Source organism: Drosophila gunungcola, chromosome 3R (assembly GCF_025200985.1).
Source record: "Drosophila gunungcola strain Sukarami chromosome 3R, Dgunungcola_SK_2, whole genome shotgun sequence".
In the NCBI taxonomy this organism is placed as follows: domain Eukaryota; kingdom Metazoa; phylum Arthropoda; class Insecta; order Diptera; family Drosophilidae; genus Drosophila; species Drosophila gunungcola.
Genome location: NC_069139.1, coordinates 6,336,155 through 6,361,744, shown reverse-complemented (window position 1 = coordinate 6,361,744; position 25,590 = coordinate 6,336,155). Strand labels below are relative to the sequence as shown.

Here is a 25,590-nt window from a genome sequence, read left to right as displayed (position 1 = left end):
CTCCACCTATTTTACACTTATACACACGTAGCCACCTAAGTGTGTGGGTGTGCGAGGGAGAGGGGGGACACATGTTAACCGCATTAAAAATTAATGTACAAATTGTTTATTATGTTGTTGAGTCTGCTTTTTGTTTTTGCTTTTTTTTAAAGAGCATTCATCTGTGTGAGTAGATTTTTGGACAATATTTGTGTTTTTTGTATCTGTGAGTTTGTCTTTTTTTGACGTTACTTTTGACTGCACCAAGGAAAGATTCGATAATTAGAATTATTAAATAAAGTTAGTTGATCCACAAATAAATAAGAAAAATCTTATAGAAATTGACAAAATGATCGGAAAATATCTTTATATGAAGTACACATTGAAATTGTAATAAATCATATACGCAATATTTCATGCGTTACTAAAAATATATATTTATATTTTAAATTCTTTTTATAATGGAGTTGTTTGAAATATAAATTTAATAGAATGTTATTTGTACTCATCCCGAAACTTGTTGATGTATCCAACGAATTAAACCATTCACATTCTCAGCTCCATAAAAGAAATTTTTCGTTTCTTTGTAGATTTCTGCTCCTCCGTCATTTTGTAGACGTGTCCATTAATGGACATTCTCAAGAAATCGCCTATCAGCAAACGATTTTATTAATGTGTGGCAATCGCGGAATGAATTCGGTACTTATTACTCAGAAATCACAGCAGAGAAAATTTTGCAATCGCAAGTGCAAATGAGTTCGTCCGTTAACGCAACGATATGGCCAGGAAAGGGTTAAGGGATTCCCTGGAAAAAAGTTCCCTTCATCTTGTACCGCAAAATTCCCCAGAAGAAAAACGATCAAAAGTTTTCTTATGTGAGGGGCTTTATCAAATAACTCCCACACAGGGGATATTTCTTAAGAACTTTGATTGATCAGAGAAACTTGACGATAAATATTAATAATTTTTACACGATCACTTGAGTTACAAGTGAAGAGCTCATTGGAACTACATTTTAAATGTCTTTAATTTTGTTGGCTTTTTTTTTTATTGGTTATTCTTAAAATCACTTAAAAAGGTAAATCATATTTATTATTTTTAAATTACATTTAGAACAAATTTATAATTAAAAAATGCGTCCTACAAATATTTTTGGAATCCATTTACAGCAATACCATCGACAATGTTAAATACTTCAGCTTAGCAATCTTAACTAAGCATGAAAATAATAAAACCCCGAATATTAAAATGTTTAATGAAATTTCTAATACCCAATTAAAACCGAATTATAATTGTGTTGTTGGCGAAAAAGTTAATGGATAGACTCATAAGTCGCTTGGTCAATAAAATGAAAATACGAGCAAATGTTAATATAGTCAAATCCCTGGCCCAAAAACCCGTATCCCCGCCATATGTTTACGAGTAAGAGCACACCCTTACGTAGTGTGCTTACGTCGTGGGACTTACGTGAGGAGAGGCATTTGTACCCTTAACATTTACGATATCGGAATAACAGACTGATGTTATGTTAGAAAAGAGAGAGTTCTGTGCCACCACCACCACCACCACCACCACCAGCACCCCACATTAATACACCAACACACAACCCACTTCGTGTCCATATCACCTCGTATATCGCAACGGTGAACCGTTACACCGTTATATTATGCTGGTGGTGGCTATATCGCAGGCACACCAACACCCTCGCAACGCGCGCTCGCTCTCTTTCTGTCTTTCTCTCTCCCTCTCCGGCTAGCTGCGTCTTCTTCTCTCCGTCCGTGGAACCCGTAGAACCCCGAAAGCAAATCGTTCAGTTCGCATCCGACGGATACGTACGGACGAGGACGTCGGGGCTTGATGCTGCGAAAGTTGTATTTCTGAAATTCAGTTGCATCTCAGACGTCGCGACGGCAGCACACGCGTCGCTCCCCCATAGAGAAAACTCGATGAACATACAGTAGAAAACCACGCAGAGAACGCATATAGCGATTGTAAATCTGAAAAATTATCCCAACAAATAACAAAACAAACGCGAAACTCGCAGCGTTGCCAAAAAAAAATAAGTGCTTCAAATGTTTAAAAGATAAAGATAATAAACCCAAGGCCCTTTGCCGTTTGCCCAAATGGCCGCCACACGCGTGTGCTTTATAAGAAAGAAATAATAATACAAAACAAAAACCCAGAAGAACCCAGACCCGAAACCTCTCAACACAAAACTATCCGAATCAAAAGTAAAGCAAAAGTGTTACAATAAGCATTCCAAATGTTGTCCTGTTTGGCGCCGTCGTCTTCACGTTTCGGCCAAGAGGATACCATCATTCAGCAGAGCATGCCATCCACAGCCTTCACCATGCAGTGTAAGTGATCCCCAGTCGACCAGATCAGAGATAGATCATCATCTTCCCCACCACCATCATTCATCTCGATCCCGATTCACGATGATTCATCCAGAGTTCGATTTCACTATCAGCTAGGCAATGCAATTGAACTTTGTTTAAACTGGGCGGTGTGTGTGTGTTTGCTCAAGTGATTTGCGCGCCAAAGAATCGGGAGCCCCGATCCAAAGATCCAGATTTGAATGCAAGCTTAGCAGTTTCTTAGAAACAGCGCCATCTTGAGCGGTACCAATATGTGTGGTCTTTACCTCAGGGGATCACAAAAACAAAAAAAAATGAAACTGTAGAAAAACAAAAACACATAAAAAACGAGTAAGGATCGTAGCAGGTTTCAAGTTACCTACTCCTACGCAGAGAATGAGTTCTCGTTCTTTAAAAAGGAGACAGATCTGCACACCGAAAGAAATTTTAAAACCCTTCAATGTTAAAATAACTTGTATTTTAATATTAAATTTTTGATTTAAATCTATTTATCTATAATGGTGAAAATTTGTATTAATGTCGATATTATAATGATATATAGAAAATGAGTTGTTGTTCTTTTAAAGGATAGAGTTCTGGACACCGAAAGAAATTTAAAAACCCTTCAATATTAAAATTACTCGGATTTTATTATCAAATTTTTAATTTATATATTTTGATTTGAAATGGTTAAATTCTTTTGAACATAGTAATTTCCATAGTTATTTCATTATATTCAATATAATCAAGTAATGTCTTTACTTCGTCAATATTTCACTTTTTTTTAAGAAAGTTTAACCTATAAAGTTCCAGCAACCCAATTTCCAATCTCTATTGCCACTTGAAATGTTTTGACTTATAAAATGTTCTTAATGAGAAATTTTTAATAAGAGATTTTTAGCAAAATCACATAATTTAGACATTAAAGCATCCAATCGTTCTTGAATAATAGCATTATATTTCTCATCGCTTACGAGAGATATAGCCACCTCTCTTTTTCTCCTATTTGCCAACCAATTGCAGCCACATTTCAATTTGATTTGTTGGCACCGCCGAAACAGAACCGCTGCCTTGGCAATAATCTCCACCCACCCGAGAACACAGGTAGCTACCCCTAACGCAGAAAACCGCATGCGCAGGCAAACAGGTAGAATACTGCTTGGCCACCTTTTGAGGTATCGCCTCCATTGAAGAACCTGTTTTATGGCCATATTGCTGGTTCGGACCTCAAAGATCTTAATCGAGTGTAAACAAAGCATAAAACTGTCAGTGGCCAGAGCTCATCGGTTTAAATGGAAGGTGTGAAAGACTGGAAATTAATTGCAAATGCTTAGCGAGGAAAACTTGGGGATGGCGCAAGTTCTTTTGTGGGAGGGCGGGATAATGTCGACGCCCACGTTTTGTTTTATTCTCCAACTGACAATTGATAAGCCAGCTAAAGAGACGGATTAATTGCACATGTTTGGAAAAGAAAGAAAAAGCGGCAACACCGCAGCCATAAATTATAATTTATTGCTATTTAAGCAGCCTCGTTTCTTGTGGGTGGAACTAAAAGCCCTCGAACAAGATAGTTCGGCTAATCGATCAGACGCCGGAGCACAGGTTGGCCCACTTACTTTGCAGATACAAATACGAATGTATCTATATACTTTCCGGCTGTATTTCCCTGGCCAACTTGATGGCGCTGGGCAGCTGTGTCTGCGATGGATATTAATCGCCGGCTACATACGAAATTCTGTTCTCTTGGCTTTTTGGAAAAGACGGCCGGGGAAAAACGCCAGCAACTTGTACTAATTTTCCGGCTGCCACGGCGTGTGTTATGTCGCATTTCGAAATGGCTCCAAAATGCCATAAATCAAACATTTTGCCCTGGCGAAAACCTGTCGCCCGTTATCACCTACGGTTACGCCCCTTTTATACTATATATACAATATATTTATCTATAAACTCGCGGCCACTAAATCAGCGCTAATTTCCACCCATCAAAGTTGTTTAGAATTGAATTTTGTTTTGCATGAAAATTAAACATTTTATCTGACTTTTGCATCTTTGATTGGTCCTTGGTATACATAGTATTCCCCAGAAATGGGATTTCCTCCGGTCTAATTAATCATTTTGGGCCCTGTCAGTGGATGTCAGTTTTATATGCTGGTGCTGTCGGTGCTGCCATTTATAACTCCTGGCTCATCCTGCATCTTTCACCGCCGACAGGACTTTCTCCGCTCTCCACGCCAGCTGGTAATCGAAATTAAACAAACTTGGCCCCAAACTATCTGGCAACTGGCATGCAAAGATGATTAATTTTGCCGATGCCTATCTCAAGTGGAGTTCGAGGTACTTGCTTTGACTTTCCCCAAAATCAACACATTTCTCACTTTGCCTTTGCCTTTAAATTGCAATTGAGCGAAGGGAAAGGCGCTGTGCAGAAAACAAAAAAAGGATCCTCGACAACACACAAAAAGACAATAAATCAATGAGGGAAAAGTCCTCTTTGATATCCTGTTGCAGATTCCCTTTATACTGTGTTCAACCTGCCGCAGCTTTGGGCAAATTATTTGCCACATTTTATTTTTATTTCGCATTTTGCCCAAAAAGTAAATTGTTTGCCAATATTTTTTGCTGCTCCCTTTTTTCGTGCTACTGCTGTTGTGCACACAATTGAAACAAAGATAACTTTGAAACAGTTGTAAAGTGAAAATTGCACGGAATGCGCCCGCCTCCTTGGGCTTTCTGCATTTTTTGTGAATATTTTTTCTTATTTATTTAATGCCAGCCGCGCACCACGAGACAACAATTCCCGTGCTACCCCCGTACGGAAAAAAAGTGCCAAAAAATCGGCGCAAACAAAAGGGTGCCGGTTGGCCCCAACTCTTCTACCCCTCCGAAAAAAAGGTGTTGCCAAAGGGCAGGCAAAATTGCAGCGCCAAAAAGGAGGCTCTAAAAAAAGAAGTGGAATGAGGCCTCAGCAGGCACAATTTAACATGTAAACGATTTTGGTTAACGGGTAACTGGCATTGGGAAAAACTGGAGTGAAAAAGCCAGTGAAAAGGGGGAAAAATAGGGACAGAGAGGCACTTCCCACTTCCCTTCTGATTGGCGTTCAATTGCAATAAATTTCGCACAATTGCACAATAATTGTTAAAAGTTTTAAATAAACAAAAATAGTCAACAGCTCTATTGTGGTGGCGGCAGCAGAAAAAGTTTCAATTGCATTCGATGGGCTTTATTTCGGAGTTTTTTTCAAGACCTCAACGATTGGGCGTACAGTTTATACACGGACAGCGGACGAAGTGAATATCAATTAGCCAAGTTAAGCTGAGCCTTGGTTATATTTTCCGAAATAATGAAGTATTTTTCACATGGTTGAAATATAATTTTATTTTTAGTTTTGCTTATTAAGTGTTAAAGAATTTTATGAATAATACGATAAAGTTATTTGTAGAACAAAACAAATCATATTCATATTTTGTTAACTGAAACCTTATGAACACTCGAAAGTTATTAAAACAAAGTTTACAAATATTGATGAATTGCAATTCCAAGAAAATACTTGTAAATATACTTCAAGAGAAAAAATATCATATTATTTATTGACTCCTATAAAAAAATGCAAATTATTATGCCACATAAGTTAATGCATTTTTCAGATTCTTGGAAATTCAAACTATTAAAATTCATTATTTTGGAAAAGTTTGTTTAAGTTTTTGTCACACAAATACTGGGAATATACTTTTGTTTTGCAATTCGCAGAAATATATTGACATTTTATTTAACTTTGAAATCGTATCTTCTGCTTTCTTTGAGGGGATAAGCTGCTAAAATATCTTATGGTTGGCTAGGTTTCTTTTCCACATTTCCTCCTCACTTTGAACACCTCTTTGGCATATTTCTCTAATTGCATTCTGCTCGCCAACGCACTGCAACTCCAATTTCAAAACGTAAAACGCCCACATCCCGACATCACACGCATTTCTGCATATTTTTTCAAGGTAAATCGCAGAAATACTTCGCCCCGGGACACATATGTTTTTCCATTCCCTGCAGATACACCTCCTCTATATACATATATATATATATATGTATATACAGGGTATAGGGGAAAAAAAGGACAGGGACACGAACACGGACACGGCTGGCTTGGCTATTAAAATTTCACACTCAGCAAAGCAAAATGCTACAAATAAAATAAACGTGGCCGCAGCAACTAGCAACGTGCAACGTGCAACATGCAGCATGCAGCAGCAGCGCACAGCATCAGCTTGCTGAACAAACAAATAAAAGCAAAAGGGCAGAAAGGAGAACTCTATTTATAGGATCTCGTCTGGCTCCGAATCTGCACCTTTGCATTTGCCACTTGAAGGGGCACAACGTGGGCACCTTTGTGCCCATTCCAAAAGTGGAGTGTAGACCAGGGCAAAGGTGCTACACAGAGAAAAAATAGTATCATTTTGGGTCATATTTTTCATAGGTTTTAAACTAATATAACCATCACAATGAGTATGAAAGGGGTTGCTCCTTTAATTCATTTAAAACCATGTCCTTGTTGAAGATTACATCATCATCATTAAAGTGGAAGTATTTTTTAAAAACAATAATAATTAAAAATTAACCTTATTTTATTACCTTTACTTTAAAAGTACAACAATTTTCATGACTAAAATTAGCATAGAATATGTTAATTTTCTTCTAATTTATTTTCAGTGCATTAATCTCTAGGTAGTTGGGTCTGCAAAAGAGTATTCCAAATTTAGAGCGATTATCGGGACAATTCCATATGCCGCTCACATGTGTGTTTAAAACCGATTGCCACTTGAGATCGGACCCTCCGTAGAATTCCATTTGTCAAAAGATGGGTTTCCACTCGTTTTGCGACCATATAGTAAACTTTCGCACGTCTGAAATACGAAACAGATCCAAAACAACAACTGGGACCTGAGCCTTCCCACAGGTTTTCATTTACAAATTAATTGCGACTGTCTGATAGTGTCGTTTTTCAACTGGCAATTAGCTAGCTCTGTACTAAGTGTTTTTGCACTCGCTCATTTGCAGCCCGTTTTCGATGGGGAATTTATATCATAAATATGCTAACCACGTTCATTGACTGCAAATGAGTGCAGGCCCCGGAGGTCTGTTTATATTTAAGTGCTAAAATTTATGTTTATTTGCATTAAATATCATCGAGCCGAGCAGCCCCCCTCCCCTCCCCCCGCGCCACTCCCCCCACCCCACCAGCAGGCGCCACCTGTCGTCCATTTGTCTGCAACTGCGTCAGCAATCGCTAAACAATTTTCCGGACCCCAAGAATTTTCCTCACCTGACGGCCACGCGGAAAATTGTCGTGACAATCGGCTGTCAGTGAAATATTAAAAAACACTTTGGCCGCCTGAAAACGGAGGGGTGGGGGATGGAAACATGAGGAATGTGTGGAAAGTCAGGTGGAAAATAGGAAAGGCGCTCGCTAAGCGCATAAATTAAATAATGAAAATATAATTTTCAAAAGCAAGAAAATGGGGAAAGAGAAATAAATAAATTTGCATTAGCCGGGCTTAGTCGAAATATGTCTGGCTAATAAAAGTTGGCAATAAAAAAAACACATAAAATTAGTGGGTGTATCTTGGGTGTCTTTGCCGCAGATACAAATGTATCTTTCGGCACTGGCTCGGATATTTTGCCATTGATTTACGTCGCCTGCCCATCTACGTATTATATATAATATTTCGACCTCCCCCCATTGCCCACATCCGCCCCCTATTTTCGCCTATTTTCGGTTGCTCGTTTTTTCCACCGCACAGGTGAACCAATAGTACAAGCAACAGCAAACACTTGACATCTTTCCAGCAGATTTCCTCGCAGCAGATTGTGTTTGCCGGCGTTTTTGTTTTGTTTTTGGCAAACCTGTGGCCACCCATAAATTTTATCCTAAATCCAAAAAAATAAAAAAATTATATTGCTCGCAATCAAAAATTTGGCAACTGTCAAAGCAGCATATTCTTTGCTTTTATTTTAATATCTTTACCTTTTTAAGCTTTTGGGAAATATTTAATTTACTATATACTAATCAAGGTAATCAAATTTTATCCACATTTTGAATATAAATCTTTTAGATTTGTATCAATTTTGTTATATAAATATAGAGGTGCCCCAGTAATCTAGGAAACTAATAGAAATTTGCTTAATCTTGAAATTTATTCAGTTGGATTTCATAACCTATTGTTTTTCCTGCATATTTTTCGCCTCAGCTTGCAGTTCCTAGCAAATTTTTGTTTAATAGATTAAAAATACCTTTTCCTTTGAAGAAGTCAAATGTTTGAGACTCTCTCTCTTTCGATTTTTATGCCCCACACCTAACACACTATCAATCAACTTCAATTGGTTCGCGTTAAGCGCAAAATAGTTGAAAGCCCTGGGGAGAAATGAACTGAAAGATGAGACCAACATATAAAAATACACAAAAAAGCGCTCGAGTTCCGTAGAAACAAATACAAGAAATTCCTTTTCATTTCGTTTCGGCAGCGCATAAATTGAAATTAATTTGCGGGACACTTTCAATATTTCAATACCGTTACGGCGACGGGGTGAAAAAATAAAAGTGTAAAAGCGATTGCGTTAATAATTCCTCACTCGAGTTGAGTCGAGTCGGTTATGAAGAATTGATTGGGCTAAATGAGCTGGTGACACACTTGTTGAGCTTCACGTTTTTCCCCATGAGCATTTTCCTTTGGGGCATTATGTTGATGAAACAAAATGTTGGGCCATAAAAAAGTGTTGTCGTTTTACAACTTTCAATAAAAAATGTCATTAGGCAGGCGAGCGAAATAAATTCTTGGTCACGGAATTATTAACTCTGCGATCTGTTAACTATATATATATTCAGAGATATATATCTACGTGTGTCATCTGTTGTCCTATAATGGCTTTTAATGGCTTCTTAAGTGATAAGGTGGGAGGCATCGACATCATCATCTAATGATCATCATTTATAAATACTTTTTTGATCGGAGCCCGCATCGAAGTCAATTAGGATTGCAACTATTGAAAGTGAAAACGTGCAATGAACTTTCGTAGATTGCGCTTGATTGCCCCGACACATCCCTCAGATACAGATACTTCTGGCAGAAAGGTGGCGATAAAACAGGGTTCATTCATTCCGCTGCCCGTATGTGAGTATCTGAGTATCTGGGTATCTGTCTTCGTCTGCCGCCAGTTAATTGGCTTAAATTAAGGTAGCGATCAAATGGCAACAGAGAACAAAGACTCGCTTTGTTGGGCACTCTACTATATAAGAAAAAAACAAACAACCAGCCCAGAGAACAGAAAAACTCCATTTTGTGAAGTATTCTACCTTCTCAGATACAGATACAAAGTTTCAGAGCAAGAGTAAGAGTAAGAGTGAGAGTGAGAGTGAGAGGGCAATTGAGTGACCCTCGGGGGAACAAAGCAATCTTCTGGGGCCTCTTCCCTCTCTTTCTCCCCTATATTGCCCGTCTCTTTCTTGGCTGCCATGGTTGAACGCTTTTTTCAACTGATTAAGTCAACTCTTCTCTTTCAAGTGTGCGTGTGTTCTTTAATTTTTCCACTTCTTTTTCTCCTCCGGTTCTTTTTTCCGTTTCTGTTTTCTTTTCGGTTTCTTTGGCGGATCGAAAGAAACCATGAGATCATCGTCTCTCCGGATTTCAGCCTTGCGTGAAGGCCTGCGAAGTTGATTTGCCACGAAATTAAGTCGATCCACCAGTCCCTCGAAGCACAGAACAAAAATATGGAGAGTTATAATGAATTAATTCATATAATTTTACCCAAAAAAATAACACAAGATTAATTCTGAGAAAAGAAATTTTTCAGAATTTTAGGGTATTTTGTCACAAATAATTTACAAATAAAATTATCTCAAATTCTTATTAAAACCCCCGAATTTCTCTATGTGGACTCTGCAGCACCTCAACCATTCCTTCTGTGAGTGGGGCTCACAGTCCATACTTCTCATTTGGTTTTCAAGTTTCTTTCGCATATTTTATGGTTCTTAAACAATCTGGCAGTTAATTTGTTTTCTTCCCTCAATATTTTCTCCACAGTTCCCTCGCTGGCCTCCACTTTGCTCCACAACCAGTCGCCGAAGCACAGCAATCCGGGATCCAGCGGGATCCAGGGTGCCCATCCCAACCAGCCAGGTGCAGCTGCAGATGCCTTTTTGGTCAACTGCACCCAGTGTCACAAGCGCTTCACAGAGTTTCAGGTGAATTTTATAACATATTTAATGTAGTTTTATACATAATTTACCAAGAAAATATTTTATATAACTTATAAAGTCTTGAAGGTAAAAATATTACCAAAAAATTCCTAATAAATATTTAACTAAGATTGGGGTGTGTTTGAAGACACAAAAAACGTATTAAGATAAAGGTTAAAGGTTAAGGCAAGCTTATCAAAAAATCAGACAGCTTAATCATATATTTGAAATATGGATTTTAAAGCCAAGTTATATAATAAATCCCAATTAATATATTATTTTTAATTTTTTTGTATATAGTCTCTTAGCGAGCACATTGCCAGCGAACATCCCCATGACAAACTGAATTGCGGAGCGGCTCAACCTGAAAGCGATGCCGAGGACGAGCAGAGCAACCTGAGCGGTAGCAGTAGGCGGTATGCCAAATCGCCGGCCACCAGCAACAGCAACAACAATAACATTAGCAGCAACACCAATGCCAACAGCAATACTCAGTCGAGTAATAACAACAACAGTGAGCTGGCCAAGAACCACAATAGTACGATTAAAATGTCGCCAATGTGCTCACCTGTATCGCTGACACCTGGTGACCTTTTCGCCCAACTGCCACACCCACCAGCCCATCTGCCCGCCCACCTGCACGCCCAATTCTTGGCGGCCGCCGCCTCTCTGGCCATGCAATCCGCCCGATCCGCCAGTTCCCCCAACCAGCAGCAGCAGCAGCAGCAGCAGCATCAGCATCAGCAACAATTGCAGCAACAACATCAGCAACTGCAACACCACCACCAGCAGCAGCAGCAGCAGCAGCAGCAACAACAGATGGCCCTGCAATTGCTGCCACCTCAATTGCCGGGCAGCAACAGCAGTGTGGGCAGTAACTCTGCCTACGATCTGGATCTGAGTGCCCCGCGATCCACCTCGAGTCCGGGCTCCACAACTGGTGATCCGAGTGGCGCCTATCCCTGCATGCAGTGCACCGCATCCTTTGCCAGTCGGGAGCAGCTCGAACAGCACGAGCAACTGCACTCGCCCTGCGGACAAACAGCGATTACTAATGTCTCACAGGTGAGTTTGAATTTACTTTAGTTTAGTTCCCATGAAAATGCCAAATACGTAATTTTAAGCACACTACCTGTTTATGAAAACTGTTTGTTAAGTGTTCAACTTCTAAGCTTTCCTAAAATATTTTAAAAGCTATACGTAAATTAATATTTTCAACAAGTAGAAAAAACCCTCCATATTAGTTATTTAAAGATTAAATACGTATTTTTAATCTCCATACAAATTTATTTATTAAAAGTCGTATTTCCAAATATTTCTAAGAAATACCCATGTGCTAGAAATATTCTCATTGCGGGCAGTCATAATAAAAATAATAATATTTCTGTAAGCCCCTCTTCCAAACCGCTCCCTCAAAGATAATCAGCACAAAAACCCCTGTCACCAGTGACTAAACCTGAATAATGCTGTGAGAGGATATGAGTTCCTGGAAGAGCTGATAGCAGAGTTAGTTGTTCTTCTTTTAACTCTTACGTGTTAGGGTTCGTGGACTGTTACTCATGCATAATCAGACTCCGACTTGGAAAAAAAAAAGTAAAAAAGAAGGGAGGGAGAGTGAGGGGGAGGGGGAGGGGGAGGGGTCGGTACTTGGGGGGCACTTGATCTTTGAACACATCACGGCGCGTACAATGCGTGGGCTTTGTTCTCGGCTAACGGGAAATGAGCTAACCGATAACGGGACAGCGGTGCCAAGTACAGAATCCAATTCAATCCCATCCCATTCGAGAGTCTCGAGATCCCCAGTCAAACCTTATGCATATTTCCTGTTGACAAATCGTGTAAGCCCCCTAACCAAAAAAACAAAAATTAAGATAAATTTTAATTTAATAATGACATTAATTTTGTTTTGAAAGCGACTTAGAGGTTGACTCAGAGCTCGTTAATTTTATTTCATTTGAGAATAAATATATTTCATCAAGTTGAATAATTTTATGTAACAAATATCATATCGTTTATTACTTTTTTATACATTTTTTTCCGTGCAAGCATTACAATACTGCTAAAGAAACGTTTAAGAAACGAACCTTATTATTATCGCCTAGCGCCTGCCTGCCTGCATTCAACTTTTGTTTTATCGGTCTGAAACAACAACAACAACAACAACAACAACGGTACAACTATGATAAGAGGCATAAAAATAAAACGTAGGCGTTCACCGAACTAAAGGGAAAAATAGTAAAAACGAAAATTCCCCAATGACGACGACGGAGAAAAACAATTGGGGGTGTTATCAGAAGGGGGCATATATGTATAAAAACAAAAAAAAACGTATATAAAAATATGGGGGGAGACTGTCAGTCACACGCTCATAACTCCCAATTGTGCAGTTGTTGTTTCTTATATTTTTTTTTCTAAGGCCTGCTATTGTGATAAGGCATTAAAATAAATGTTGCTACAGGCAAGTGGAACCTGATAACACCTAACCACACGCCTCCGCCCACTTGTTTTTTTTTCTTTATGCCTTCGTTTTTTCTCTTGTCCTTCGTCGCCATCTTTTCCATATATGGTAGGCTGTAAAAAAAAAAAACGGAGAACCCAAGCCTGTTTCAGACGTCACACACGCGATAAGGAGAAAGTCAGGGGATGGGTCAGGGGTCAGGGGTCCAAGAGAAGAGTGAGGAACAACAGTAGCCACCGACTGGTTCACCTTGGAGCTACCCAGCGGCTATTAAAGCCACATAAATTATAATTTTGTTGCACTCCCCCCAGTACACAAATACAGAAAACCGCCCCCGACCAAAACTTTTGCTCCAACCCCCTCCGTTGGTCATAAATTCATATGGCTAGTTTGTTGTTGTTTTTCGTGTATGGTGTTCTTTTTTTTTTGGGACGGGGGCTCATCTTTTACCTTCCTTATATGAGAGCCCAAGTGAAATGAAAAAGTTTGACACCACCCCGAAAAAAAATACGAGATGAGATTTCTGATTTTTTCGGGAAACAGTGGAACATTTTCAAAAGATACTGAGACTTAAACATAAAATTATTTAATATATTCAAAAAAAATCAATCGTTATGAAGATAGCTATAACTTTTACTTTTTTTCTTTTAACTTTTCTTTTAAATCCATTCAAGCATCGAATATATTATATAACTTCACATGGTGTTCCACAAAAATTATCCAATTTTCCTTGACCATTTCCACATTGACAGCCACTGTACAATCTCGCTTGCTTTACTTGTTTTTGGCTTTTTTTAGGACTGCCTGTCCGTTATTAATATTTACCTAAGCTGCGATGATTGCCAGCCTGGCAAAAAGCTAATAAAGTTGGCCAAACTCGAGCGCTGAGTAGCAGGTTTATGAGTTGCAACTCCATTTTTATACCTTTTGGGCGGGTGCCCGGTTTCGGGTGCATATAATTTACGGCTTTGTTAATGACATTTAAACATTTAAACACATGCGAAAAGGCCAAAATGGCAACAGCCACATTGACAGATGGCCAAATAGGCAAACTACTCGCCCCGAAACTCTGTACGAACACAGACCAATTATAATTGATGTGGCACATTGCATTTATTTAATATTGTTGGCCAATGGCTTTACACGTGTTCGCCGTATTAAATTATTATGTGTGAAAACAATTAATTATGCGGCAAACAAAAACAGTGCCAGAAATAACAATAATGCCGCCGTCGCCAGTGAGACAAATGGCTCATTATGGAAATCAGGCTGTCGACTCACAAAAGTAGGCAACAAAATGCTTTTTTTCCCCCGTTTTATTGAAAAAGCATTAAAACGGGGGGACAGGGGATATCAATCCGTATTGGTGGCCAACATTGTTGATGCAACATTTAACATTTGTTGTTAAGGTCAACATCATTAACCGGGGAAAGAGTCGAAAAAGGGGCAGACGGTCGAGCAAATGGCAGGCCATAAATTATGGGCAAAAGCAAAACAAAAAAAAAAAAAAACAAAAATAACACAGAGGTCCTGGCCAACTTTCAACAGAAAAAGTGCAGCAATTAAATATTTGCTTAACTGCAAACGCACATGGCTGCAACTTTTTGGCCACAACTCATTTGGTGGGTTGGTTTTCTGCTTTTCCACTTCCGGTTGCCACCTTTTTGGCCGCCACAAAATGGAGCAGGGCAGACAATTCAAATTGAAAAATTATATGCACTTTAGGTGTAGTCCTGCGAATCCTGCGAGTCCTGCGAGTTCACAACCACATGGGTCGTCGTCTTTTCGGCGCCGCTTGACGAACCGAGCGAGTGAAAAATTAATAGCAATTTATTTCACTCCCCTTTCGCTCAACCCTTTTACTTTTTTGTCTACCCACTTTTAAATGTATTTTTATGTATTTCTGCGGACACTGTAAGGTCAAAGGTGAAGGGGAACGGGTATTTACTGCTGTTGAAAGTTTCAAAATTATTCGCAATTAAAGCAAACAAATTAAAAAACTTTCTCAACGCGAGGATTTAAACAAAACGAAGTTACAATTTATTGTCAGTGGGTTTTAAATAATATATAAATTATTATAATTAATTTGAAAACGTTTCACCATATGACGATAAATTTTGAACAAGTAAGAACAAAAATAAAAACAAACAAATGCCTTTTGAATAATTTTCCAATGACTGTAATTAGTTGACAAAAAAATAATTTGTGTTCACAATATTGAAGCATCTCCAATTCCACTTTGGTTAAAACCCCACTTAAAAGAAAACCCCTGTCTTAAGATCATTTTTTATGTTTCCCATTCCCCTTAACACATCATCATCATCATCATCATCCATGGGAGTTCCTGTTTCCTTAAGGATATCCCCTCCTGGTTTTCCCAGTTTTCACCTGCACTTTTCCACATGTCAGCCGGTCGACTATAATTTAAACTTCTTGTTCCTTACTTTCGGTTTTCTTGGTTCATTCTTTCATTTTTAAGTTACTCCTGAGATTTATATCAACTTTCACCGTGAGGGCCATAAATTATGTGGCTCCGCTTGTGGCGCAGTTTCTCACATGGAAATTCCTCAGACGATATCCCCTCGACTGCTCTGAATTTTCCTCGCTGCAAGTCCCGTGGGTTTTTTCACTTGTGACGTTTATTGTGCGGTTGTTACTTGATATGTTTAATGAGAAATGCTCTGCTGCGAAGGGAGAAAGAGAATTGAAAAGTCGGGGGTAAAGTATATAGTACTATAGTACTTGAGCACTTGACATTTCATTGGGCAGTCTGATTGTGAGAAGAGATTACACTTGAAAATGACTCCTGAGAAAAGTTTCTAGATAAGTAACAAAATGCAGTTGTAAATGATTTCAATGGAATTTCTTAAATGGTTGAAAAATTAAGCAGACTATCGTTGTAAATGACCTTTAGTGATTAAAATTATTACTATCTTTGACGCGAAACATTTTCAAGTTTTTTTTGGTTTTAATAAAACCTAAAAGACTTATTAAAAACTATTGCCCAAATAAATAAAAGGAAATAATGAATTAAATTCATTTCCTGAGACACTCGTATATTAAAAACAATTCCAGCTAAAAGTGATAACGACTTGAACTGTCACGAAAACCTTTAAAAAACCACACTTAATAAGAAAAAAAAAATATTTCTCTGAAAAGATAACTAGGAAAAACCTCATGTTGCACTGAAACAAGTTTGATACAGATGTTTTGAATTTACAAAAGTAAGCGTAGCAGCTGCCAGATTTAAAAATCTTAATTATCCACGACACGTTTCTTAATTCCCCAAGACTCAGGCTTTTCTAAAGGGTGATAAATTTAATTTATACCGCGGCGTCGCCTAATTTATGTTTTCCTAATACGCAACTAATTTCGCAGGTCTCTTGTCGGCGGGAAAATTCAGGGCATCATCATCATTGAGAAAAACGTTTTATTTATAAACAATTAAATTTGATTTGTCGCTGCGTTGGCAAATGAAAATCGAAAACGAAACCGAAACAGAAACAGAATTTCAGTTAAAAAAGTTTTCCCAGAGCCTGCGATGAACTCGAGATGATTTATGGAAAATTAATAATTTTAAATCCCAACGCTGCTGCAGATAATTTTGGTCGTCTGCACAAAGCCAACTGGCCATAAAATATTGAGAAATACGGCAGCAAAGTGACCGCAATGGCTAAAAGTATTTCCCTGTTAACGGCGCGTGTTAATCAATTTCCCAATGGAATTAATGCAGAGATGATCGCGCCGCGAAAAGTTAATGAACCCGCCCAGCAATACTTAATAAAACCACTCATTGTTCTAGCGCAATATTAATAACAAATTAACCGATCTGAAGTCCAGGCCGAAGCTGAACCTCCGTATTATCAGGTTTTTCATTCCCAGGCGCGATTTGTGGCGATAACGATAACCCCCACTAACCTTTTCGATTCCACGAGGTACTACAATTAGTTCTCTCTCCGTCTCCGCTAAAAAGGTACGTCAATGGCCCGACTTGGGGATTCATTCATTTGAAAACCCTAATCACTCGTAGTCCAGATTCTTTCAGCTCTATTTTCCTGTGCGTCGGCAGCTGCGATGCGATAAGCGACAAAAATTGGGTCGCGTATTTCGCTGCTATAAGGCAGTTAGAGATCAGACATCATTATGTTCGTCGTATTTTTCACTCGCATCCTCTCTTTCGTTTCATCTTTTTGCGCTAAACATTTCTTTGTGGCGTCGTTAATAATTTTTGTTTTTTTTTTTTTTTTTTCGCCTGACCTCAAAAAGAATCACATAGAATAAAACAAAAACAGAAGCAGAAAACTTTGAGCTTGTCGCTTGTTGTTATTTTTGTTTACGCATTTCGTCAGGCGACAGGTGCGCCTCTATATCTATCAGATACAATATAGACAAGTTTGTGTGGACAAACAAAATACAGTGCGTTTCGAAACTTAAAGGTTCTTATATCTTTTTCTAAAAAAATTGGTCTTTTACTTGCAATACAAAGTTTAGTTTAAAAATGAATCTACCGATTTGTTGATATTGTGATTATGGTTTCAAAACTAAATTGACAAGATTTTAATTGATTATATCTTTATTTTTAATTCCCAAACTCAACTCACTATTAAAATTAATTTTCCAAATAACTTGCTTTCTGTCTTCTGCTCTAAACTATAAACTATTTCCACAAAATCTATACATCCTCGAGCACCACTGTATCCATACATAATATTCCCCCACCTCGACATCGCATGGTATTTTGTCAGCATTGTTTGCTTGCCTTTGGGGTTGACACTTTGAAAGCCGAACGATCTCCCTTTGGTCGATCTTTTACGATCTTTTACGGCCAATTATGCGCGCTATTATGGCCAAATTCCCATGTCACTCACTGCATAAAGCATTTGTTCAGCGAGCAATCGTGAAATACGTTCACAAATTAGCTCTCTGTCTGCGACAAGACATTATCTTAGCTGGTCTCGTTCGTTTGATTTGTCTACGATTTTGCTGGGGCTTTGGCGTTTTTGGCCTGGTCCAAACAGGCGCCCACCTACGTTGCGTTATAATTATAGCCAAAAGGCTTGTCGCCTGCAATTAGCCAGGCTGAAATGCAACCGCTGGACCATCCGCACGGGAGATGCTCGGTACAATTAAACTTGACGAGCGCTTTGAAGACAAGATGCCGCTGTGTGTGGTCGCTAGTTTCCCGTTCGATTTTTGGGAATTTTGGGACCGATAAGTTGGTTGATAAGCAGCCAGCCTCCCGCTGTCTTCAATATATGTAATATTTATTTTTGTGCTCACCTGATCGAGGTTATCTGCAAATAATAGAGATAGGCAGGGGTTGAATATTGAGTTCGCTGACTAATCCGTAGTTTCCATCCGATCTGTAGTTCCCGACCCTGATCTGCTTTGTTTACGAACACACGCGCCTCTTAGGAATCGATTGAGTAAACAGATAGTGCGTTCTTATCAGCGCTCTGAAATACCACGAATATTAGTGGAACTTTAAGGTGAATAGTGAAAGTACACTGAGGAAAACAAGAATATATTAAAAATATACAAATAAGTTCGTTACAAGCCTTCCTGAATTTAATACTCAAAATTCTTGTTTCCATGCAATCGAACAATTGAAACAAGATGCGCAACTTTTGCTGGGGTTTCGGCTTGAAGGACCAAATGGTGCTGCCGAAGTTCAAATCTTGTTCAAAAATTCCATAAGCAGTATAATTTTTTGTGTGTACTCTACTCAATCGCTTCAGCCTCTTACATTTCGTACAGTTCAGATGAAATTTAATTAATTAAGCAGCTAGCAACATGTGGTGAAGGAGGGAAACGAGCGGTACGGACGGACGTAGTACGCACGTACGCGTGGCTTATCGACAATAATGCCACCGAGGTTAGACTGTACCTTGAACACTCGAGTGGTTTTAGCTTCCATTTCCATGTGCTCGGCCCATTCGCTTAGTGGAATCAATCAATTTTCAACTTTGGCTCGAGTGGCTCCCCTGAAATACACTTGAGTCATGCACACAGTCCCTCCGTTTGTCCATAAGTCCACCCATCCATCCATCAGTCCATCAGTTAACCCCCGGGGGCGGGCATCTTCATGGGGCTTTGTTAAAGGTAGCTTCAATTGGCATTTCCGCTCATCGCAAATATAATAATAACAAACTGTAACAACAAAAGCGCATAAGAAGAATCCGGCTGACGCATCACAAATGGAACTTACCTTTTGTAAACGTGTGCACTATAGGTACATACATATATATAAAGTATCTGTATATAGTATCTGTGTGAGTGGTGTAGTATCTCACGGCTGCCATTTTCATTTCCATTTCGTTTGCGCTGCGCCTCGTTTTACATTTAATTGATAACGCCGACGACAACAAAGCGCGTTCATTGTGGAGCTGCGGTTTAATGTCCGCTCTGGGAGGTGTGTACAGTGGGTCTTTGATAGTTGGTTCTGGTTATTCGATTTATAAACTACTTAAGATTTTCATTTAAATTAATGTTAAGGTTGTTTATGGTAAAGAGTGTAGAGATTTTGTGACTTTAAATTTAAAATCTAAGGAACATTTTCCCAATATCTATTAATTTTACCAACGCTTTTGAATGTATAGTATAGTATAGTATAAATTGTACACCAAACCGAATTACTACTGTTCCATTTCTAGGTTCTGTGGTCCTACAATTTCTAGGTAGGCGTTTTGCGGTTTACAACCGAACAACCTGATTTAGAGCGTTAGAGAGGAACGGAGATAGCCTGACTCCACGATGGCTTCTGAGATAACGGGTTTTTCGTGTGAGTGTGTGCGTGTGGAAGTGAGCCAGCAGGTGGCCATTATGCAGCTATGTATGTATTTATCGCACTCACTCACCTGACGGACAAATGGCCGCCAGAAAATGGGGTTTTTCTTAGCAACGGTAGTTCGGGGATGACGTCACAGGTGGAATAACAACGGAAACGGAAATTGTTATTGCTGTCGAAATGGAAAACGAAACAGGGGAAAAGCATTTTCGGTTTGTTTTTTACCAGCAGCAGCAGCACAAACAAATTAGGAGGCCCGCGCTATAAATGTATTATTTTTCCCCAACACGCTTAAAACAATAAACACCGTGTCACGTTGGCGAACAAACTAATTACAATACATTATAATAGTTTTGGAGTGATCTCATCTCGAGAGTCGGTAAATTGGTTATGCGTTGATGATAATGACTAATGGCGTAAAGCGCGTTAATTGAAACTCATGAGTAACTGTAACCTCAAATGAGGTGTCAAAGTCAAAAAAAGTACAGTGGAACTAATAAACAGTTACCATTTTCGATGAATCATTAAAATTGCTATGGTAAAAGTCTGTTTTCCAAGTACAGTGATAACGATCTGGAATGTTATGAACTTACATATGTACATATGTAGCAACAATAATAAATGGAAAATGCTGGAAGCGAAGGTGAAACAGCAATAAATGAAAAGTTCAACGGCTGGACGGTAAACAACCCACTCGATAGAAAGTAATTGGGCGGCGTGGAAGGGGCACAACAACACGTGTTGCCATCTGTCCGCCAAAGTACCGCAAATCTTTCAACGCAGCCGCTAAGTGGAAAAGTGGAAGACAGGAAAGCGGGAGAAGCGGCGCTGCACTTTCGTTTTTAATTCCATTTCCACCTTTAAACAACAACAAAAAGCGCCTGCATTTGATGCGTTCAATTTGTTGCCAAACAAATCAAAGCGCAGACAAAAGCGCCCCCCCAAAATTTGATTAGCATCAGCTGTTGAAACATATTGATGTGATGCGCCCTGTTGCACTTTGTTTTGTTTATTTCAGGTCGTTTTGTTGATTTGTTTTTTGTATCGCAATTTTCCAATTGAAGTTAAATTTTTATTGGAAGGCGCACAGCTGAGTGCAGCTTGCTCTTCTTCCTCTCCCTTGCTGTGGGGTCATTTTATGTGCTCCTCTTACCTTTTGTTGTTGTTATTTACTGTCACTTCACCTTCACTGGAAACGCGCCATCTCTTTCTCGCCTACCGCGTCTCTCTTTGGTCCTCTTTTTCACTTTATTCTTCGCGTTTGTTCGTGCTGTGCGCGTTTCGCTTCGCGCATCTTTTAATTCTAGTTTTTAATTAAAGTTACTGCGTATTTTTATTCGAAATCGTTGGCACAATTCACCAAATATCAAAATATCACAAATATCCGCTTTTACGATTCGGAAACACACAAGAAAGAAAAAAATGGCTCGTTTTCGGCGGTCGCTTTTGATTTGGCCCGCTTTGTGGTCGCCTTTCTTGCCTTGAAACAAATTAGAAAGCAATTAAATTTAAAACAAATAAATACGCGTGTTGTTTTAAACAGTTTTTATTACCTGTGCGTTGGTGTTCCGTTTTTTTTTCTCACTTTGCGTGGCCCCATAATACAGCAACAACTAAGACAACAATGTCAGCTGCTGCTTTTCTCCTTTCTACGTCTTCATTGGAAAAGGTAACCGGGAAAACAAAAGATCGTAGAATGAGAGACGGGACAGCAAAAGCTGTAAATCTAAAGATGATAGTTTGAACAACAATACTATCGATATCTTACACTCTAAAAAAACTATTAAATAATTAGGGCCTAACGTTAGCATATTCAAAATTACTTATTTGGCGCTTTCTTTTTTTTAACCAAGGCAATTTGTAAATTACCAATAACTCTTATTTAAATTAAACACCTACTATAATTACATCCTATCTGTTCTTTTATAGACCTGCCGAATTTGCCACAAGGCGTTTGCGAATGTCTACCGCCTCCAGAGGCACATGATCAGTCACGACGAGAGTGCGCTCCTGCGGAAATTCAAATGCAAGGAGTGCGACAAGGCCTTCAAATTCAAGCACCACCTTAAGGAGCACGTGAGGATCCATTCCGGCGAGAAGCCCTTCGGATGCGACAATTGCGGCAAAAGGTTCTCGCACTCGGGTAGCTTTTCCTCGCACATGACCTCGAAGAAGTGCATCAGCATGGGTCTGAAGTTGAACAACAATCGTGCTTTACTGAAGAGACTAGAAAAAAGTCCCGGCTCTGGATCCACGGGATCGCGCCGATCTCCCTCTGACCATGGAAAGGTAAAGCTGTCGGAACAGCAGCCATCGCTGCCGGGACTGCCCAATCCCATGATCTATTTCGCCAGCGATGCCCAGGGACAAGGTGGAAATTCGGCGCCTGCGCCCTTCCAACCTTTCAACCCCACCAACTACATGAATGCCGCTCTTCTGGCCTTCCCCCATAACTTTATGGCTGCTGCGGCAGGAGTTCATCCTTATAGCATCCAGAGATTGCTGCAACTGTCGGCTGCTGGTCACCAGCATAGGGAGGAGGAGCGAGAGCAGCAGCAGCAGGAGGAGGAGGAGACCCCCGATGAACCCAAGCTGGTGATGGACATCGACGAGCCCGAGGTAAAGCAAAGAGTTCCCACACCTGAAGTCACAGAAGAAGCAGCTCCCATCAAGCGGGAAGCCAGCAGGGAAGCCTCACCAGCTCCAGAAAGTTACCAGACATCCTCTCAAGCGATCAAACAGGAGCAGGAGCCTCTAAGTGTGGTACAAGAAGTTCAATCTCCCGTGGAAGAAGCGCCACAAGTAGAACAACCCGCTGATCTACGTTGCAGTCGCTGCTCCAAACAGTTTAATCACCCCACGGAGTTAGTGCAACACGAGAAGGTCCTTTGTGGCTTGATTAAGGAGGAGCTGGAACAGCATTTCCAGCAGCAGCAACAGCAACAAGGCAATTCCTTTGCCCTGGCCTCTGCCAGCGAGGAAGATGAGGAAGACGAGGACATGGAAGAGGAGCCCCGGCAGGAAAGTGGCGAAAGGAAAGTCCGTGTGCGAACGGCCATCAATGAAGAGCAGCAGCAACATTTGAAGCAGCACTACTCCCTGAATTCCCGACCGAGTCGAGAAGAGTTCCGAATGATTGCCGCCCGCCTTCAGCTGGATCCCCGTGTGGTCCAAGTCTGGTTCCAGAACAATCGCTCCAGGGAGCGAAAGATGCAAAGTTTCCAGAGCAATCAAGCCGCCACACCAGTGGCCAATGAGTCGCAGACATCTCTAACCCGGGAGGATCAACCCTTGGATTTGTCTGTGAAACGGGATCCTTTAACACCCAAAAGTTCACCTCCTTACATAGCTCCTGCGTCGGGAGAACCAGCAAACCCCGAAGCCATCAATCTGAGCAGGAAGTTCTCCACATCCGCATCGATGTCCCCAGCCTCGATTTCACCCTCATCCGCGGCAGCCTTGTACTTCGGAGCTGTTCCGCCGCCTTCGCCTCCAAATAGCCAACTGGAGGCCACTCCCCGCAGTGGTCAGGCCTTTCCGGGATTACCCTACATGCTGCCCATGCCGCTGCCTATGGAGGCGCTGTTTAAAATGCGTCCGGGTGGAGAGTACGCCCCTAACCATCCCCTGATGAACAGTATTAAGCTGCCCGATTACCGGGGCACCAGTTTGAGTCCCGGTGGATCGGAGAAGCGATCGTGGCGGGACGATGACTCGCGCATCTCGCACGAGGATGAGTTTGGAGGTGGTGGCTTAATGCCACCAAAGCCCAGGAGGGGCAAGGTGGAAACCCACGGCCATGCCGGCGATCCTGATCTGCCCTACGTGTGCGATCAGTGCGACAAGGCCTTCGCCAAGCAGAGCTCCTTGGCGCGTCATAAGTACGAGCATTCCGGTGAGTAAACTTAGATCGTATACTGTTGAAGCCTTTACTAACTATAGTATTCCCCTCCGCTTCAACAGGTCAACGACCCTACCAGTGCATGGACTGCCCCAAAGCCTTCAAGCACAAGCATCACCTCACGGAGCACAAGCGTCTGCATAGCGGGGAGAAGCCCTTCCAGTGCTCCAAGTGCCTGAAACGATTCTCGCACTCGGGCAGCTACAGCCAGCACATGAACCACCGGTATTCCTACTGCAAGCCCTACAGGGAATAGGTAAGCGACACCTCAGTGCCGCCCACCTGCCAACCAGGAGCAACAGTTCCCTCCCAACCGCCGGCGACGATGGCCAACAATCGTGGGCGTCGTCGGGCTCAGGTTCAGGCGGGGAATCCCACTTATCCGCCGCATCATCAGCATCCCCACCATCAACATTTGGCGGCCATGGCCGCCTTTCAGCAGCAGCACCAGCAGCAGCATCATAGACTCCCCTGGAACGGAGCTGGTGTGATGCTGCCGCCACCCAATCAACAGCAACATCGTCCGCCAGCTCCACATCCACCTCCATTACTTTCGGGAGCGGGATTTGGTCAGCCTCCGCCGGCGCAGTACTTTCACCATCATGCGGGACTGCTGCCTCCACCGCCGCCGCCTCTGCCGCAGACCACGCCCACGTCCACGCCCGCCTTCGACTTCTTTAATGCCAAAATGTTTCCAAATTAAGCTAAGCCAGCACTTACAGGCTGTACTTAAAAAAACAGACGAACAGAAAATCTCAAAATGTGCAGGAACACACAGAACAACACCCCCAAAAAAATTGCACTTCAGACAGAGTCAGTGTCAAAAACGAAGAGAGAAATATTTTTTATAGCCATTTAACCAGAAAAATGAGAAAACGTAGTTAAAAAACCTTTCGTATGAGCGAATTTATTATTTTTACAATGTTGAAACCACTTTGTTTTTAGTATTTTATTAATTTACCTTACCGCCTAAGTTCGAGATAAGGTCTAAATATTTTTGTTTGGCCCCGACTCGTTTAAAGATATCGTTTTAACTATTTTTTTATGCATTAATGTTTTAGTTTTAGGAGCTGGAGATACCAGTACCAAGTACTGCAGAATACTCAAAACTTAAATCGTTAAGAGCCCACTCCTAAATGGAATAAATGTATATTTTATACGATTATGTATTCTTTTAAGTTGTAACTTTTAGTTTCGGTTAAGCGTTTAAAGCCAATGCAAAGCCGCTTGAAAGGAATTTTCCACCCACAACCTCCGGACCAAACAGAAAAGCAAAGAAAACAAAGAAAGTACTAGCAGACAATACCGAGACAAGACCAGAGATACAAAAGTATTAAGCAGCGAAACTGTATTAAAACCACCACATTGTAAAGTCCACGCCCACACCGCCCCAATTCGTATATAGTTTATGTTAAATGGAAAACCCACCGCTTGCCGCGCGTTTCAAGCTCTCTTACTTACGGAAGAAATCTTTCTCGAACTACGCTTTAAATTTCCCTCTTAAAAACCCATTCGCGAAATGAGCACAAAACACCTACAAGATCATTCCATTTGGCCAGAGCCGCGCCCCAAAAAAAAGGTGCAACTGATGCATTTAAGGCCTCCGGCTGCCGCTTGCCACTCGACAACCCACTAAATCTAAAATTTAAATCTAATGCTAAATTAAAACTAATGCTAACTAATATTTAATATATACGAAACGAATACAAAAACTTAATTTGGCCTTATTAAAGATTATTTAACGATTAAAGAACGTTTCAGAATATTCAGAAAATACTAGCATGTAAAAATGAAAAGAAAACCTTTGGAAAAGTCTCGCGAAAAATCTATTAGCAAAATTCCATGTGCGTATTATATGTAAAAATCAAAAACGGAAAACCAAAA

General features: G+C 40.5%; 1 protein-coding gene and 1 long non-coding RNA gene across 5 annotated transcripts in view; one reads left to right on the top strand and one right to left on the bottom strand.

The window, feature by feature from the left end:
* LOC128252511 (uncharacterized) overlaps window positions 1–21,488 on the bottom strand; it is a 74,259-nt gene extending 52,771 nt beyond the window's left edge. Inside the window, exons 1-5 of one of the 3 annotated variants that reach the window (XR_008267310.1) lie at window positions 21,359–21,488; window positions 20,959–21,285; window positions 19,227–19,460; window positions 18,906–19,168; window positions 18,299–18,474 (exon numbers count right to left, since the gene is read on the bottom strand). This is a non-coding gene — a long non-coding RNA (uncharacterized LOC128252511). Of the gene's footprint in view, window positions 1–15,169; window positions 15,703–18,298; window positions 18,475–18,905; window positions 19,169–19,226; window positions 19,461–20,958; window positions 21,286–21,358 lie in introns of those variants that run through there. The other 2 variants (XR_008267312.1, XR_008267311.1) reach the window with 2 other exon arrangements.
* Window positions 1,803–25,590, top strand: LOC128252504 (zinc finger protein 1). 2 transcript variants are annotated; one of them, XM_052980275.1, is made up of 5 exons: window positions 1,803–2,336; window positions 10,406–10,566; window positions 10,861–11,625; window positions 21,735–23,700; window positions 23,769–25,590. In XM_052980275.1, exons 1-5 carry the CDS (start codon window positions 2,243–2,245, stop codon window positions 23,960–23,962), a joined length of 3,180 nt encoding a protein of 1,059 aa, XP_052836235.1. In that variant the 5' UTR covers window positions 1,803–2,242; the 3' UTR covers window positions 23,963–25,590. The 2 variants fall into 2 exon arrangements, with proteins under 2 accessions (XP_052836235.1, XP_052836236.1); XM_052980276.1 differs by lacking the exons at window positions 1,803–2,336; window positions 10,406–10,566; window positions 10,861–11,625 and adding an exon at window positions 21,313–21,474.